Below are 19,319 nucleotides of genomic sequence, written 5' to 3'. Positions count from 1 at the left end.
TCAATAGGTGCAACAAAGCAAAAACACCCCACACCGTGTTCTCCTTTATTCCTCGTACAGCCCCCACTGCCCCCTTTCAAAAATAAAACAGCGGGTATGAGCGAGAATTCGCTGCGCTGACTGGGGGCTGGAGATTGAAGTGGTGCTGAGCTGAGCTCTGCTGCAGGACTCTGGAAACCGCATGGATTGCAGCCTCAACTCCAGCTTTAAATCCCAGCAGCCGGATGTGACATCGAGCGGAATCCAACTGAAATCCCAGTAGCGTCGGAGGCAGAGCCAATCCAGGTGAGGCCAGAGAGTGGAAACAGCACAGGAGCCACCTGGCATTCAATAACTCTATTCTTAACCAGAGCAGACAAAAGGCTCCCAGGAAATCAGAGTTCTCAATCTTTGTCCAACATGAATTCAAACATTATGTCAATGACAAGTTATTAGGTACAAAGTAGGAGTCCACAGTTATCCGCAGGTTCACCTTACACAAACAAGATGCCAGCTGTGTCTAGAGCGCACTGAGATCACCACTTGCAAGTGTAAAATATAGACTTTCAACACTTGGAAGCTTAGGTTCTGCACCGGCATTAAAAATGTAACATTTGATATTTTATTTACACAATATTGTTATATAATTTTATGTTTTTGTAGGCATTCCAAATTTAGCAAAAAATCATTGCACATTTTAAGGTCCATTGTTATCAGAAATGTTTAAGTAGTTAAAAAAAATCCCGTGGAATAACACGCACTTAAGATTCTGGCGACAGTACAAACAGAAAGTTCAAAATAGCATCAAAGGCAATGGGCAAGGCAAGTTCACTAGTTCCACAGTAAACATCTTGTTTTATCATTCTCAGTACAAATAATAAATACAGTCACATTTTATCTCAAGGCTCACTTGCAAGAGTCACCAGAGATATTGCCACCCATGGGCCCATACTCCAGCGAGGAAGAGAGGGGAATGGAGAAAGTTGGAGAGAAAATAAGAAAGTGTTGCTGGATAACATATTTATTTTATTTTTAGCCGATCATTCCTTAGATCTGCTAATTGCACTATTATTTGCAAGCGGTTATTAAACAATAAAGTGGTCAATATGTCAGTAGTTACATAAGTGTGCTCTTACAGAGCTGTCAGACACCAGTCCCAAAGGACATTTTCATTCACTCGGGAGGTTGAATATGATACAAAAAGCAAAATGCTGGAAATCTGAAACACAGAGACATTAAATGCTGGAAACATTCAACAGGTCGGGCACCGTTCGGAGGCCAGGACCATACCTGAAATGCTTTGTTAGTTCTCTCCACAGATACGGCCTGATCTGATTTAATATGAGAGTTTGACCCGACCGTGGAAAAGGAACAGCAAGGCCACACATTGGTGTGATTATAGGAATGTCATGTGTGAGTTTGCAAAGGGTTAGGGATGGGGAAAAGAAATCTCGGAGAATGCGGTTCACAATGTTCTATTTACGTGGCACCTCTCCAGTCCGGCACGAATAAGATCATGAGAGCAGTAGGTAGTAGGTCTGGAAAGTGAACTGAGCCTCGCCACCCCACGGTCACCATACTGCGCCTGCTGACACCAAATCTGTCGCTTTTAGACTGATTGCACTCAATCTTGGCAACTGACCTTACAGTAAAGATTCTTAATATCTTTTCTCAACATCAGAAGGTGCTGATATTTCTTTGTGAACGTCAGGTACACTGACAGCCAAATAGGCACACTGACAACCAATGAATATGTTGACAGACACTTGCGATGTGGATAGCCCTCTGCGATAGTATTAAAACAAAATCTGATACTTTAAGGCTAAATCTGTAAAATGGGAATGATTGGTCTATAGCCGTTAGTAAAATTTCCATCAGTTCAGATGAGTTGGAATTTTCCTTCTGTATTAGGAATGAGGGAGCAATTTGACAATTACTAACTGAAGTAAAATGCAATAAGTATCCAACTGCAGCTTATAGTCAATTAATGACCATAACAATATAATGCAGAATACATTTGAAAAGATACTCCCATAAACAAGAGAACAATGGACTATTGATCATTTTTAGGGCAAGTGATTTGTTTCTGTGCACCATCCCATGACAAACCTCAGGAATGTCTACACTTGCAGCAGGTCATGTGATGTGGTGTCCGAATACAGCCATTTTGTATTTAAAAAACAGATGCAGTTAAAATGCCCTATCTGTACAGAGCTGAACAATAACACACAGTTGTTGCAGACAATCACTTGCCACAGTAATGGTTAGAGTCATAGAATCATAGAATGGTTACAGCACAGAAGGAGGTCCATTGAGCCTGTGCCGGCTCTCTGCAAGAGCACTTTAGCTAGTCCCACTCCCCCGCCCTTTCCCCGTAGCCCTGCAAATTATTTTCCTTCAGGTACTCATCCAATTCCCTTTTGAAATCCCCGATTGAGTCTGCCTCCACCGTCCTTTCAGGCAGTGCATTCCAGATCCTAACCGCTCGCTGTGTAAAAATTTTTTTTCCTTATGTTGCCTTTGGTTCTTTTGCCAATCACCTTTTGCCAATCATCTGTGCCTGGTTCTCTACTCTTCCATCAATGGGAACAGTTTCTCTCTATCTGCTCAATCTAGGTCACTCTTTATTTTAAACACCCCTATCAAATCTCCTTTCAACCTTCTCTTTGGTTTAGGAGATTCTTTTATTTTCTGACATTACCATAAATTACATGCCCTATGGGTCTTCCACATACGTTAAAGAACTTTCACCATGTACCCTCATTGGGCTGAGATTTTCTCTGTAGGGAAGAAACTCACAAACTGGTTCTTGGTGAGATGGTAAAGTTCTTCATCAATCTGAAGAGTACTTTGAGCAGAACACAAGTAAATATGGATTGTCAATAAGCCATTCAATAATCCAACTAATTCAGGGAAATTTGCAATACTTTGTACACTAAATGATATGCAGTGATATAATGAGGACATTGCATTCAAAATTTCACGATACCTGCTGGAGGGGGGGCTAAAAGATGGGCAGACATGGTTCTGCCGTGATTTTGCCATGTGGGGAAAAGACTGGGAAATTCTGGTGGCCAAATCTCCCACATCAAGGTACCATGTCTAGGGGTGATTTAAAAATAAAACAAATATTGGGGGTTCCTTTTGGTGGCAGGGTGAAAATAGGCATTAAGCAGGTGCCGTGCTAATAAGAAATGCCTGTTTCAAAGTCTGGTTTTAGCACACAATTTTGAACCTAATTGCTGATTACCATAATTTGAACTTGCCTGGAGTTGTTAAAATAGACACCTGCAGGTTTAGCACTCAAGTGCTGATTAGAAGCAATTTTCATGGAGCACCCATTTCCACTGAAGGTGTGCGGTGCTCTGCTGACACAGAATCGCACATTTCAGGATGGCTCAGGTTCTGAAGGAGAGGGCGCACAGGTTCTCGGATGCGGCACTGGAAGAGGAGGAGGGATGTCCTGTACCCGCAGTTGGGAAGAAGTCTACCTTGCCCTCCTGTCCCTCTCTCTTGCAGCTGCTGGTCTGTCTGGCCTCATGTTCTCCTCTCATTCCTCTTGCAGACCAAAGGGAACCCCTAGCAAGATACCCATGACCCAAGCACTCCCTTGCTCTTGGTGACTTCTATAGGTATCCATTAAGGTAGAATAGCACAGTAACTAAGTAAAGTCCCCAGAGACTTTCTGGAATAAATGTTGATCGAGTGTTGATGAAGTCTTTACAAACTGTCCCTGAAAGTCCCCCGATGTGTTTCAAAAGTCCTCTTCAAATCTCTAGCAGCAAATGAACAGTGAAAGCTGAGCATACCTTTAAGTAGTGTTTGAAATTAAGTAGCAATTTGACTAAATAGGTGCAAATTCAAATTTTACTTTCTGGAAACAGCTGAATATTTAAGCCGATTTTTTACCTGAGTTGCTTTGGATCATTGTTCATAACTAAACAAGCTTTTCACACATTCACAAACATGTACACAGATGAGCACAATGCATATATAAATGCGCACACAAATGCAGATGTATATGTGCACACCATACACAAACATAAGAACGTAAGAAATAGGAGCAGGAGTAGGCCATTTGTCCCCTTGAGCCTGTTCCGCCATTCAATAAGATCATGGCTGATCTGATCTTGGCCTCAACTCCACTTCCCTATCCACTCCTCATAGCCCTTGACTCCCTTATCGTTCAAAAATATGTCTATCTCCACCTTAAATATATTCAGTGACCCAGCTTCTGCAGCTCTCTGGGGTAGAGAATTCCAAAGATTCCAGACCCTCTGAGAGAAGAAATTCCTCCTCATTTCCATTATAAATGGGCGACCTTTTATTCTGAAACTATGTCCCCCACGAGAGAGCACATAGTTGCACTTTGCATACATTCACAGATAAATGTGCATGCACACATAAATACACAGATGTGCACACACCTACACAGCTGCATGAACATGCACACGCATACAGACATGCACACAGAGGCGTGTGTGCACACACATATACATCATCATCATAGGCATTCCCTGGAAATCAAGGAAGACTTGCTTGCACTCGAGAAGTGAGTTCTCAGGTCAATACGGAAATTACAGTCTCTGTCACAGGTGGGACAGACAGTGGTTGAAGGAAAGGGTAGGTGGGTAGTCTGGTTTTCTGCACGCTCTTTCCGCTGTCTGCGTTTGGTCTCTGCATGCTCTCGGTGACGAGACTCGAGGTGCTCAGCGCCCTCCCAGATGCTCTTCCTCCACATAGGCTTGTCTTGAGCCATACACAGACAAGCACACACATGCACATGTACATGCACACATCCATTGATATGCATACAGATGCACCAATGCACTTGGATAAACCTATACACAGATGTACGTGCACTAACATGCAGGAGCTTCAATATGAAACCTGTTTCTGCATTATTGCTATTTTTAACACAATGACTCATGAAAAAATACAATATTTGGTCTGTGAGATAAAATATTGATTTGGAATTGCAGAGTTGTAAATGGAAGTTTAAAGTTTATTATCAATCTTAGTTCTCTCCTTGTATTTCAGTCACTATAAATTCAAGTGATCCTTCAGCTCTCTGTATGTTGAATGGTTTGGAAATCTTCCTTCAGCACCATTGGAGATATTTGGTGGGGTTATACCTTTTCACAAATAATTTTAACTGTGTTGGTATATATTTTGTCCAGAACTCCTAATTTTTGCTCTTTACACAGAGAAGTACACTATAATAGAGCAAAATTTTCCTTCTGTTCATAGTCAGGTATTAGAAAATCCATGTGAGTATTCAGTTATATACACAGCTTGGTTCTTTGACTTATTAGTACTTTGGTCTTCCAGCTGTGAGGAGGTCCAGATCCACTTTTCATATCGAATGCTGAGTGCCAGTGAGTATGAAGTATTGTTGACAGTTACAGTTTAGGGTCCGGGACTTAGGTTCTTTAGATTGACAAAAAACATGAGTTGCATCAATATTACCTGTGATATATATCTGAGTCACCAGTGATTTCACCCCTTGTAGCCTCCAGGTAATTGTCAGGAAATTGAAAGTACAGTACAATATTTATTGCAGGAAATTAATAAATTTTGCTGATGGGGGTAATTTTGACTTTGTGCAATGGTGTAAAACAGGTGATAGTCAATCGGCTATTAAAGGATATACAAAAACTTGAAGGATGTAAAATGGGCTGCCGATTCACTAATATCATAATGGAAAAATTTGACATTCCACAAATATAAAATTAGTTTTGCAAGGCCAGAACTGTTGTTCAGCAGTAATTCTGACCCAATACATCGTTAAAAACCCAATTACACTTCATTGAACAAACTTTAACTTCTCCGGGGGGCGGGTTTAACAACGTTATTAGAGCGTAAAAGCTGAAGTTCTCGCCTGACAGCAACTTCTGGATTTCTGCATATAATTGCGTCCGTCTGGACGCCAGAAGTTGCTGTCAGTTTCACAGTTGTAATGACGGCGAGCGCTAACAGTTTCGCCATTATTGCAACTGCAAATGCCGCTCCATTCTGTTTAAGCATCGCTTCTGATATGTTAAAGTTTGCCAACTCTAGTTGGACAGTCCTGGAGAGTTCATTACATGACCTCCTGCCTCCAAACGCCTTTGTCCATCAAACAGCCTTTATGCCCATCTTCAATATTATGAATGAACTAATAAATGAATGGGCTCAAAGAAAATGAGAAAAAAGATTTTGAACGCCTCTATGATTTTTCTCCCAGAGGGCTCACAGCAACATCCTGAAGATTGATCTTTCATTCCTGGAAACTCCACATGGAGAGTAATTTCATTTCAGTGTCAAACCAGGTGCAAAATGTGCCCGGAGATGTCTTGGACCTTCTGGATACATTTTACATCTCGCTGCAATTAGTTTAAAAGTTTAGATTCCAATGCTGCTGTCACCACTGGGGGAAGAGCTGTGCATATGCATGTGTGCACACACGCACATATCTCCCTCCTGGGTAACAGAATTAAAGTTCCTGCCAGATAGTGTAAATATATAGCTTATAAAAACAGAAAATGCTCAAAAGGAACAGATCTGATGAAAGGGGCTGACTCGTCTTATCATAACCTGGCTTTTCTCTATTTGACCTGTTGTGTATTTCCAGCATTTTCTGCTTTTATTTCAGATTTCCAGCAATTATAATTGTTTTGACTTTTCATTTTAATGTAAACAAGTTATTGTCCAACTGAAAAGCAGAACTGCCGTTACCAGGCTCAGATTTACTGAACCTCCAGTACTAATAAAGCGTTCTAAATCAATGATGTACTTCAAAGTTAACCAATGCCAAGAGATATTTATCAGTAAAGCAAAGTTTTAAATTATTTTCAAAGGAATGTTACTGGCTAAGTTTCCCCCTTTATTTTCGCCTGTTACCACTTTCCTTGGCCTGTGCAGTACAGGTTGGACCCAGTAGATGGGGTGCTTCCAAACTTCCACCTATGGCGTGTGAGCCACCAGGAAGCTCACAAGACGCTACCAGGGACTTTCTACTTCTCTGAGTTTACCATCCCACCATTAGAAGGGGGGGAGGGAGGTGGGGGGTTGGAAACAGTCCTCACTCAGCACCTTCTCATGCTGGTATGGCTGAGAAAGGGAACTTGGCAGAATATTGAGAGTTCATTGTCCCACATATACCTTTGAAATAGTGGTGCTAAATTAAACATGAAATGATGACATTACATTTGCCACGATGCACTTGATAGGCAATGTTCGGGATCAGATATTGCAGGAAGCATAGAAACATAGAAATTTACAATGCAGAAAGAGGCCATTTTGGCCCATTGTGTCCCCGCTGGCCGACAAAGAGCCACACGGCCCTTGGTCAGCAGCCCTAAAGGTTACATATAACACCTCTGAACAATGACGGAAAGACAAAGAGATCCCAGCCCAACCAGTCCACCTCACACAACTGCGACACCCCTTATACTGAAACATTCTACACTCCACCCCAACCGGAGCCATGTGATCTCCTGGGAGAGGCAAAAAACAAATAAAAACACAGGCCAATTTAAGGGGAAAATTCCTCTCTGACCCATCCAGGCGATCGAAAATAGTCTAGGAGATCACCCTAGCCGTATTCTATTCCCTGCAGTACTTACCATTATATCTGTGCCGTCCAACAAAAGGTCATCCAGTCTAATCCCAATTACCAGCTCTAGGTCTGTAACCCTGCAGAATACAGCACTTTAAGTGCCCATCCAACATTTCTTAAAAGTGGTGAGGGTTTCTGCATCCACCACTCTTCTAGGCAGCGAATTCCAGATCCCCAAAACCCTCTGCGTAAAGAAATACCCCCTCAAATCCCCTCTAAACCTTCCACCAACCACCTTAAAACTATGCTCCCTCATAATAGACCCCTCCACCAATGGAAATAGACCCTTACTATCCACTCAGTCCAGGCCCCTCAATATTTTGTACACCTCAATGAGGTCTCCTCTCAACCTCCTCTGTTCCAATGAGAACAAACCCAGCCTATCCAATCTGTGCTCATAACTAAGATTCTCCATTCCAGGCAGCATCCTAGCAAATCTCCTCTAGTGTAATCACGTCCTTCCTATAATATGGCAACCAGAACTGCATGAAATACTCCAGCTGTGGCCTAACCAAAGTATTATACAATTTATGCATAACCTCCCTGCTCTTATATTCTATGCCTCGGTCAATAAAGGCAAGCATTCCATATGCTTTCTTAACCACCTTATCCACCTAGCCTGCTACTTTCAGGGATCTGTGGACAAGCACTCCAAGGTCCCTTTGTTCATCTACACTATTAAGTGGCCTACTGCTTAATGTTATACCTTTTCCTTATTAGCCCTCCCAAAGTGCATCACCTCACACTTCTCTGAATCAAATTCCATTTGCCACTGCTCTGTCCACCTGACCAGTAAGATTGATATACTCCTGCAGCCTGTGAGTTTCTTCTTCATTATCAACCACACAGCCAATTTTAGTGTCGTCTGCAAACTTCTTAATCATACTCCCTACATTCAAATCTAAATCGTTGATATATACCAAAAGCAAAGAACCCAGTACTGAGCCCTGCAGAATCCCACTGGAAACATCCTTCCAGTCACAAAAACATCCATCAATCATTACCCTTTGTTTCCTACCTCTAAGCCAATTTTGGATCCAACTTGCCACTTTGCCATGTATCCTATGGGCTTTAACCTTCATGACCAGTTTACCATGTGGGACCTTATCAAAAGCCTTGCTAAAGTCCATATATACTACATCGTATGCACTACCCTCATTGACCCTCTTGGTTACCTCCTCAAAAAATTCAATCAGGTTAGTCAAACACCATCTTGCCTTAACAAATCCATGCTGACTGTCCCTAATTAATCCTTGCCTTTCCAAATGCAAATTTATCCTGTCTTTCAGGTTTTTTTCCAATCATTTTCCCACCACTGAGGTTAGGCTGAATGGCCTGTAATTACTCGGCCTATCCCTTTTTCCCTTCTTAAACAAGGGTACTACATTAGCAGTCATCCAATCCTCCGGCACCATACCGAGATCCAAAGAGGACTAGAAAATGATGGTCAAGGCCTCTGCTATTTCCTCTTTTACTTCGCTCAATAGCCTGGGATGCATTTCACCCGGGCCTGGGGACTTATCTACTTTCAAAGCTGCTAAACCCCTTAATACTTCCTCTCTCACTATATTTACACTCCTCCTCGATAGCAGTATCTGCATTACCCCTTTCCTTTGTGAAAACAGATGCAAAGTATTTGTTAAGAACTCTACCAACATCTTCCGCCTCCACACAAAGATTACCCTCATGGTCGCCAATCGGCCCTACCCTTTCTTTAGTTACCCTCTTACTATTAATATATTTATAGAACATCTTAGGGCTTTCCATAATTTTACTGACCAAGAATTTCTCGTGCTCGCTCTAAGCATTCCTAATATCCTTTTTAATTTTGGCTCTTAACTTTCTATATTCCTCTAAAGATTCTAAAGCATTTAGCCGTTGGTATATGGCATAAGCGTCCCTTTTTTTCTTAATCCTCCCCTGTAAGTCCCTAGACATCTAGGGGGCTCTAGAATTATTTTTCCCAGCCTTTTTCTTTAAGGACACATGTTTGGCCTCAGCCTTCTTGATCTCGTACTTAAATGCCTCCCACTGTTCTGACACTGATTTACCCACAAGTAGCTATTTCTAGTCCACTATGGCCAAATCACTCCTTAACTTAGCAAAATTAGCTTTTCCCCAATTCGGAACTTTTATTCCAGGCCTGTTCTCAAACCACTATTCCCATGAAAACATTTATTTAAAACAATGAGTGAAAGTAAAGAGCTTTCCTAGTGAGAGAGAAAAAGATTTAGAGGACGCATTAAAATAGTACCTGAGATAACACGAGAAGAACAGAACTACCCAGTATTCATTTGGAAAGGTTTACAATTGACTGAACAGTACTTCCATTTATTCCCCCTCCCAATACAAGGCTCCTAGATATACAATAACCTGCGATGTTATGGCTCCCTTTATCACAAAACACCACATAAGATGTTTCTTTCCGAATGTTCTCTTTGTCATGTATTCAACCAGCATTGTAACCCAGGTATAAACTGACCTAAGTTGTACACCTTGAGAACACTGACCACTAGGTGGGAGACACTCCTAACCTGCACCTTCAGGTATAAAAGGGGAAGCTCCACCCACCTTCATCACTTGAGTGCTAAGGAATAAAGGACAGGTCACAGACTGACCTTCTCCCAAGCATGGGCCTTGTGTGCATTTATACTGTGTAGTAAGGACGTATCAATGGCGACAAGAAACTGGGATTTAAACCACGCGAGCATGGCCACTTGCAGAACAGACGAGAGGTACTGTGTTAAGGAATGGTTGGGACAGAGATTCAACATTGTTAAAGCAGCACACAGTTCTCCAGGCAGACAAGGGCAGTCAGGCATGCCCCAACATGTAGTCGAACCCAGAGGGGGAGTTCGACAGAGACAATGGCAAGCTGAACAGCGATTCACGCCATTGCAAGGGACAATGCGGCCAGTAATGGGGCCATCAACACATGTTAATGGTGCACTCAAGGACAATAACAGGGGCAGTCAGGGATGATCGACTGGCAAGGGATCTTTTGTTTCAAACCGCAACTCATGCTGGAGGCGTGGAGGCATACATTCAGCCGGAGTTTGCAGAGATGAGCAAAATACCTGCAGAAATTGCAGAAATGGACACTGGGGGAAATCGCTGGAAGCTAAAGTTCAGTGAGTTCATGTGGAGCACGTATACAGTTCATACACCAGGACGCCACCGATAATGATGAAAGTGCTCCTCAATGGCATCCCAGTATCAATGGAGTTAGACACGGGTGCCAGCCAGTCCCTGATGGGTATCAAACAGTTCGAAAAGTTGTGGGCATCCAAGGCCAGGAGGCCAAAATTATCGCCGATTGACGCACAGCTACGGACTTACACAAAGCAGATCATTCCGGTGCTAGGCAGCGCCATGGTAGTCGTGACCCACAAAGATTCGGAGAACAGGTTGCCACTCTGGATTGTCCCGGGGATGGTCCCGCACTACTGGGGAGGAGTTGGCTTGCTGTCATGAACTGGAAATGGGGCGATGTCAATGCAATTTCCTCTGTGGAGCGAGCATCATGCTCACAGGTCCTGGACAAATTTGACTCATTATTTCAACCCGGCATTGGCACTTTCATAGGGGCCAAGGTAGTGATTCACATAAACCCGGACGCCAGACCAGTACACCACAAGGCCAGAGCGGTGCCATACGTGATGCGGGAAAAGATAGAAGACGAATTGGACCGCCTGTTGAGGGAAGGCATCATCTCGCCAGTCGAATTCAGTGACTGGGCAAGCCCGATTGTGCCGGTGCTCAAGGCGGATGGGTCGGTCAGGATATGTGACGATTACAAGGCCACCATCAATCGCGTGTCACTCCAAGACCAGTACCCGCTACCGAGAGCGGAGGACCTCTTTGCGATGCTATCCGGTGGCAATTTTTTTTCAAAATTGGACCTGACCTCAGCTTACATGACCCAGGAGCTGGCGAGTGAGTCAAAGAAGCTGACCACCATCACGACACACAAGGGGTCGTTTGAGTACAACAGATGTCCGTTCGGGATTCGCTCGGACGCCGCGATCTTCCAACGAAATATGGAAAGCCTCCTCAAGTCGATTCCAGGGACGGTGGTTTTTCAGGATGACATCCTCATTACAGGTTACGATACTGAAGAACACCTCCACAACCTGGAGGAGGTGCTACGCAGACTGGACCGGGTAGGTCTGCGACTGAAAAAGGTGAAGTGCGTCTTCCTAGCTCCAGAGGTAGAATTCCTGGGATGAGGGTAGCAGCAGACGGGATCAGCCCTACTGCATCCAAGACGGAAGCGATCCAGAGAGCACCCAGACCCCATAACACGACGGAGCTGCGTTCGTTCCTGGGGCTCCTGAACTATTTTGGTAACTTTCTTCCCAAATTGAGCACGCTGCTAGAGCCGCTACACGTGCTCCTACGCAAAGGTCGCGATTGGGTCTGGGGGGACAGCCAGGAAAGGGCTTTTAATAGAGCACACAATTTGTTATGTTCCAACAATCTGTTAACGCTATATGACCCATGTAAGAAACTTGTGTTAACGTGCGATGCGTTGTCCTATGGTATCGGGAGTGTGTTGCAGCATGTCAATGCCAAGGGTCAGTTACAGCCTGTAGCTTATGCCTCCAGAAGTCTGTCCCAGGCAGAAAGGGGCTACGGGATGGTAGAAAAGGAGGTGCTCGCATGTGTATGCGGTAAAGAAAATGCACCAGTACCTGTTTGGCAGGAAATTTGAGCTGGAGACAGATCACAAACCTCTAACGTCCCTTTTGGCCGACAACAAGGCCATAAATGCAAACACATCGGCCCGCATACAGAGGTGGGCACTCACGTTAGCTGCCTATGACTACACAATTCGGCACAGACCGGGCACCGAAAACTGCGCCGATGCACTCAGCAGGCTCCCACTAGCCACCACTGAGGGGGCTACCGAGCATGGTGCTGAGATGGTCATGGCTGTTGAAGCTTTTGGAAGCGAAGGCTCACCCGTGACAGCCCGTCAGATTAAAGTCTGGACAAATAGAGACCCGCTATTGTCCCTAGTCAAGAAATGTGTCCTGAATGGGGACTGGGCAGCCACGTACATAGCATGTAGTAAGGACGTATCACTCTTTATGATATTTTTTGGAACTCGGTGTTATTGGGGAGAAATCCTGATTATGTTGAATCAACACAATGCAATGATATTATATTTTCAGATATTTCAGAATGCTACGGTAAATAGCTTTTCAATATAATATATGAAGAGGCATCCCCATTTTATCAAACACAGATTAGCTGCAGAAAAATCATCTGGTGCTACCCATTTGTGATTCCTGAGGTAACACTGGTAATTACAGAATACGGCCAATCAGCTAAAGCATTTTTCTTTCATCACTGGACGGCAATCCCGATAAAATATTTATTCTGGTTAACACAAAGACTTAATTTTCCACAGTAGGGCAGGCATAGATTTCTGCTGTATTGATTAGTCTTGGAGATGTCCAATAAACAAATATGATTCATTTCATATGGCACAAAGCCTAGAATGCAATGGATCGTTAGAATTTACAGTGAATGGCCTTAGTTTCAGAACGATGACAGAGAATAACTGAAAAAGGTCACCTGCAGTTTTATTCCACAAAATAATAAAGAGATACAAGCACACACTCAACATGACCTGGCTTATGAATGCCTTTTTTCACAATTAGATCATAGAAAGTAACCCAGCCTATTTCAGCTTTTCAATAAGTGCATCCGAAATAATGAATTTGAAACATCCATAACACTGCCCTATTGTCCAACAAATGGCTGAATTTTAATGAGATATGATACAAACTGCCTCCTTTTGAAGCCATTATTATATTTCTAAGGGGCAAAAGAATAGAGAGCTCAGCAATTCAAATCCTATTGTAACAGAGTTTGATGCAAATGTAATGTGTGAGATATTACATGCTATTTATGAAAACGGTTGCTTCGATGGGACCATAGTTCTGCATTCATGATTGGTAAAAAGCAAACACTGGTGTGATGCAAGTATCTTCTCTATGGAAACTTTTTATCATTAACACGGCAATATATGATTCTGCTGTGGCCATAATAGCTTTGAAAGTATTCAGCCAAACTATTAGCACAACTTATATGTGACTCTTTAGCCAATGGAATCAAACTTTCTTTTGAAACGGAGCAACATCGCTTCTCGGCCTTTTGGCTAAGATCAGGCGTAACTGACCTGACAGGGGAGTGGCCACCATGACCTCCGGGCGGTTCTCCCTGGATCAGAAAGGTATATGCTTGCTTTTTTGGAAACAGGAGGTGGGTGGGGTGGCTTGACCCATCCACCTCCACGGAGGTGTGTGGGGGACCTGACCCATCCACCTCCATGGCACGAACCTGGTATTGCAGTACTTCCAGGGTGCAGTGGCTCTAGGCCTTTTGGCTAAGAGCATTGGCGCAGAGTGATCCTTGGCGTGTGCAAGGTGACCTCTGGCGTTTGTGATTTGACAAAGAATTGGAACGATTGGCTACGAATTTCAAAAAAAAAAAAACATCGCTTCTCGGCCTTTTGGCTAAGATCATGCGTAACTGACCTGACAGGGGAGTAGCCACCATGACCTCCGGGTGGTTCTCCCTGGATCAGGAAGGTATATGCTTGCTTTTTTGGAAATAGGAGGTGGGTGGGGTGGCTTGACCCATCCACCTCCACGGAGGTGTGTGGGGGGCCTGACCCATCCACCTCCATGGCACGAACCTGGTATTGCAGTACTTCCAGAAACGGTGCAGTGGCTCCAGGCCTTTTGGCTAAGAGCATTGGCGCAGAGTGATCCTTGATGTGTGCAAGGTGACCTCTGGCGTTTGTGATTTGACAAAGAATTGGAACGATTGGCTACGAATTTAAAAAAAAAACATCAGCTTGACCTTTATTGGTAGCACTCTTGCCTCTGAGTCAGAAGATAATGGGTTAAACTCTATTCCAGTACTTGAGCACATAAACTAGGTTGATACTCCAGTGCAGTATTGAGGGCGTTCTGCAATTTTCAGAGGTCCTGTCTTTTGGATGAGATGTGATACTGAGGGTCCAGCTGCCTCTTAAGATGGAGGTAAAAATATTCCAGGGCATTATTTGAAGAAGAGCAGGGATTCCTCACAGAATTCTCTCTCAACTAAGACCACCAAACAAATTACCTGGTCAGTTTGCTAATTTGTTGTCTGTGGGACCTGACTCTGCACAAATTGGCTGTCTTATTTGCCTAAAAAAATAACAATGAGTGCATTTCAAGAAGTAATTTATTGGATGTGAAGCATTTCGATATTTTCTGAGGACACGATAAGGTGCCAAATCTTAAAGACTCGGAAAAATTCAGGATGTGATCTTTTCATTTTCTTCATCCAGCTAACTATCCTACTTTTATACATAATGGGCTGGACTTTCGGCAACATTTCACTCATTTACCGCCCATATTACCACCCATTTTCCATTTTGTAAGCTATTACCGTCCATTAATTGCTTTAAATGGAAACTAGTGCCCACTTACCGCCCATATATCGCCGGTGGTAATTTCGGCAGCCTATTACCACCGGCAGTAAATGGAACTGACCGCCCATCGGTTTTAGGTGATTTTCCCAGCACTTCAACATGCACCGCCCAAATACTGCCCATATTACCGCCGGGCGCGAAATTCGGCAATTTGCCCAAATTACCGCCGACATAATGTACTGTCCTGAAAATGCTGCACTTACCTGACCTTAACCCAGCGGTATGGACGCCATATTTTAAAATGGATGAACTTGAAGAAAAAGCTGATTCAAGTTGGAGGGAGCAGTAAAATCATTCGTGTGGATTTTAAGGGTGTTTGAAATCAATACTCATAATCTGAGGGTATAGTAGTCTATCTGGATTAATTTTTTTGGTTGTTTAAGGAAAATTGAATAATATTTGACAGTTTAGAGGACTTTTCAAGGAATGGGGCCTGCAATTTCTCAGCCAATATGCAGACTTACTTACATGCTGCAGAATAGAGGTGGAAGAAGGTTCATTGAAGAGCATTATGTGCCCAGTCAAAGAGGTGGCAGACAGCTGAGGAAGAGGAGACCTTACACACAATGCATTTACAGGCATAAGCGGTCATACCTGGATCTGTCCGATAAAGCATGCGTTAGAATGCCGCACTCCTGAAAGGAGGTCATCAATGAGATATGTCAGCTAATTAAGGGAGACCTGAAGGCTACCAGCACCATAAGATCAGGCCAACATCCCCAGCATCGAAGCACTGACCACACTCGACCAGCTCCAATGGGTGGACCATATCGTCCGCATGCCCGACATGAGACTCCCAAAGCAAGCGCTCTACTCAGAACTCCTACACGGCAAGCGAGCCCCAGGTGGACAGAGGAAACATTTCAAGGACACCCTCAAAGCCTCCTTGATAAAGTGCAACATCCCCACCAGCACCTGGGGAATCCCCGGCCCAAGACCGCCCAAAGTGGAGGAAAAGCATCTGGGAGGACGCTGAGCACCTCGAGTCTCATTGCCGGGAGCATGCAGAAACCAAACACAGAGAGCAGAAGGTGCATGCGGAAAACCAGACTACCCACCCACCCTTTCCTTCAACCATTGTCTGTCCCAGCTGTGACAGAGACTGTAATTCCCATATTGGACTGTACAGTCACCTGAGAACTAATTTTTATAGTGGAAGCAAGTCTTCCACGATTTCAAGGGACTGCCTATGATGTTGATGATGATGATGACCAGCACCATCAGGACAGCGCTGCCCGTTGAGGTTAAGGTTACTGCGGCACTTTCATTCGATGCATCGGGCTTCTTTCAGGCATCAGCTGGCAACATTTGCAGCAACTCTCAGCACGCCACACATTGCTGCATTCGACAAGTGACACAAGTGCTTTACACTTGAAGGTTTGATTTTGTAAACCTCCCAATGACCAGGGAGGCACAGAGTGAGAGGGCTTTGGGTTTCTCGAGAATAGCAAACTTCCCTAAGGTCCAGGATGCAATAGACTGTTTGCATATCGTCCTGTGATCACCTTTAGAGGATGCAGATGTGTTTCGGGACCCAAAGCGATTCCACTTCCTGAACATACAGCTTGTTGTCGACCACAAGCAAATAATCATGGCAGTAAATGCCAATTTTCCAGGGAACATTCATGATGCGCACATCTTGCATGAGAGCACTGTCTCCGACCTCTTTAAGAGTCAGCCACAAGTTCAGTATTGAATGCTTGGTGACAAAGTTACGTCCTCGCCACCTGGCTCTTGATCCCCCTCCGCAAGCCCCCGACAGATGCCGAGCATCGATACAATAACAGCCACATAGTCACACGCAATATCGTTGAAAAGACAGCACTTCAGACGTCTGGACCACTCTGGAGGCAGCCTACAATACCACCCTGGGTAGGTCACAGAGTTCATTGTGGTGTGTTGCATGTTGCACAACTTGGCAATCAGAAGGGCACAGGAATTGCCACAGGGCACTGCAGGGCCACCTCAAGACAGAGGGAACGAGGCAGAGGAAGAAGCAGAAGAGGGAGAGGATGTTGAGGAGGAGGAGGAGGAGTCTGGCGATGAGCCCATGACACCACCCACGCTACACCGCAGGAGAAGCACCGTGGTAGTTACACTGCAGCAGAACTGTTACTCATAAATGAATGCTTTCCTTGAACGGTGAGAGTTAAGTTTAAATCTTACCTGGCCATTGTTTGCAACCCTTGCATTGATTGTTGACCCCTCATTTTGTAAAAGTGAGTGAGACACTGCACAATAATTATTAAGTTCAATAACATTTTAGAAATTATGAAAAATGATTTTTGTGAAAAAAATTAAGAAATAATAAATACATCTTTTTAAAGTTAATTTTCAACAAAATGTAAACAAAGCAACAAGATTGAAAAAAATTAAACATTAAACTTTAAACATTAAACCCACAATGCCCCCCCAAACAGTAAACAGTTAACAATTTTTCATTAAAAGGTAACATTTTTTGAATAAACAACCCTCCCCCACCAACATGCCAACAAATCTACCTGCAACCACCGCCTCTCCCCCGGCCCCCTCCACCTCACCACCAATTGCTTTTTTGCATCACCCCTACCCCTGCCCCTGCCCGAGTTGGGCCCAGTGCATTGTGCAGCAGGGCGCCCCGAGCGTTGCTGCTGTAGGGGGGTGATGGTGGCAGTGCCATGTGTGGGGAATCTGGAGAAGAGGAAGGGTCTGACGACCTCTCTTCGGAGTCCCATGTGCGTTCGGCGGTGGTGTTACGACACCTTGGGGTTCAGTGTCGTACACCGATTCCAGCGTCTGCCGTCGTGTTCTCCGATTTCCAGCTAGTCCACCAATTACCTGGAGGAGCTCTCGACCTATGTCGATGTTCACCCTAGACAGCACCACCATGTCCAGGTCGGCATCTGCCTGTCTTCGAGCATGCCTCCCCTGCCCAATCAGCCTCCATGGATTAGGCATGGGAACTGTACCACTCGGTGTTTCCTGCAGCACACTGCTTGGTCCCGCCAAATGTGGATTCAGCTGAGGAAAGAGGTGGTTGCAGGTATTACGGACCCTTCAGTTGCCAGCCCCCCCCTTCTTCAACATCCAATGGTACAACCTGGGGTGGGTCGGAAAGCCGATGGTTTTATCATCATCATCCTCCTCCTCTTCGGTGTCGTCTCTGGTCAAAAGCACTACAATCGGCACTGCGTGCTCCTGATCAGCTAGAAATCATAACAGAAGTAAGCAGAAGGGCAAGGGAGGGAGGGTCAGGGTGACATTTTAACATTTACATTGCACAGATGTATGTAGAGGAGCAACTTTACTGCATTATATATCACCGAGAGATGCTACATGCAATGAACATGAACAGAATTTACAGAGACTGCATGGAATTATAATAAGATTTCATGATGGTTCCGGCATTACATTACATCACTTGGCATCATTTATACATTATGTTCATATGACTATATTACATGAAGGTTGCCCGGCCCGGAGATTATGCGTGACTTACGTGGTGCACCCCCACGGGTGGCCAAACGATCATGTGCCCCTGTGAGGGCTGCAGCCCGCTCCTCCAGATCCGTGAGCTCTTCCAGCTCTGTCGGCCTTCCTCCTGTGCGCCAACGCCCGCCTCTATTGAAAGCAATTTTTTTCTGAAAAGGTGACAATAGCATGGTGTAAGATAATTGCTCAGTTATTAGTACCGACCCCAATGCCTTTGAACACGGTCCCATTAATGTAATGTTAGCATGCATGATGAAAACATCTTATTAATTACAGGAAAACAATATAACAATGTGTAAAACCAAGTTTACCAAGATTAACAAAATCACAATATGGCAGTTTTACATTTTAAGTAATGAGTCAATGCATGATTAAAGTTATTAAAGTTATTACTTACTCTTGCAGCAGAAACAAGGTAATTCCAGCGCTTGCGGCACCGGACTGGCCCCCGACAGACCTGGGCAACCGAAGACACCGCCTTGGCAATCTCTGCCGATATTCGCTGATATTCAGGGGGGCTGGGTTTGCCACGATCACCCCGGGTCAATTGGTCCCACCGTGTCTCCACTTCGTGGAGCAAGGCAGCTTGGACATCCATGGTAAATCTCTTTGCTCTGTTCCTCCCTCCTACCTTTGCCTCAACCATCAACTGATATTCAATATCCATTTTATAATATTTTTATGTATAATCGTATAATAGTATTATAGTGTGTTTGGTATAGTATTCTATTGTATACAGTCAAAGATATAGGCAAACATAAGCTTGTCAAACAG

At 44.2% G+C, this 19,319-nt stretch overlaps 1 protein-coding gene, 1 non-coding gene and 1 pseudogene across 2 annotated transcripts in view; all 3 read left to right on the top strand.

Annotated features, from left to right (window-relative positions):
• itpk1a (inositol-tetrakisphosphate 1-kinase a) overlaps positions 1-19,019 on the top strand; it is a 315,124-nt gene extending 296,105 nt beyond the window's left edge. The window contains exon 11 of the mRNA XM_070879506.1: positions 18,951-19,019. Coding sequence (XP_070735607.1) covers positions 18,951-18,964 — 14 coding nt within the window. The 3' untranslated portion in view covers positions 18,965-19,019. The remainder of the gene's footprint in view (positions 1-18,950) is intronic.
• On the top strand, positions 13,729-13,926 carry LOC139263631 (U2 spliceosomal RNA). The gene has a single exon (XR_011593179.1). It is a non-coding gene; the product is annotated as a U2 spliceosomal RNA (small nuclear RNA).
• Positions 14,087-14,325, top strand: LOC139263603 (U2 spliceosomal RNA; annotated as a pseudogene).
• Positions 19,020-19,319: the final 300 nt, after the last annotated feature.

The sequence above is a fragment of the Pristiophorus japonicus genome, chromosome 4 (assembly GCF_044704955.1).
Source record: "Pristiophorus japonicus isolate sPriJap1 chromosome 4, sPriJap1.hap1, whole genome shotgun sequence".
NCBI classification, from domain to species: Eukaryota; Metazoa; Chordata; class Chondrichthyes; family Pristiophoridae; genus Pristiophorus; species Pristiophorus japonicus.
The sequence above is the reverse complement of the archived record's forward strand: the minus strand, read 5'-3'. Positions and strand labels throughout refer to the sequence as shown.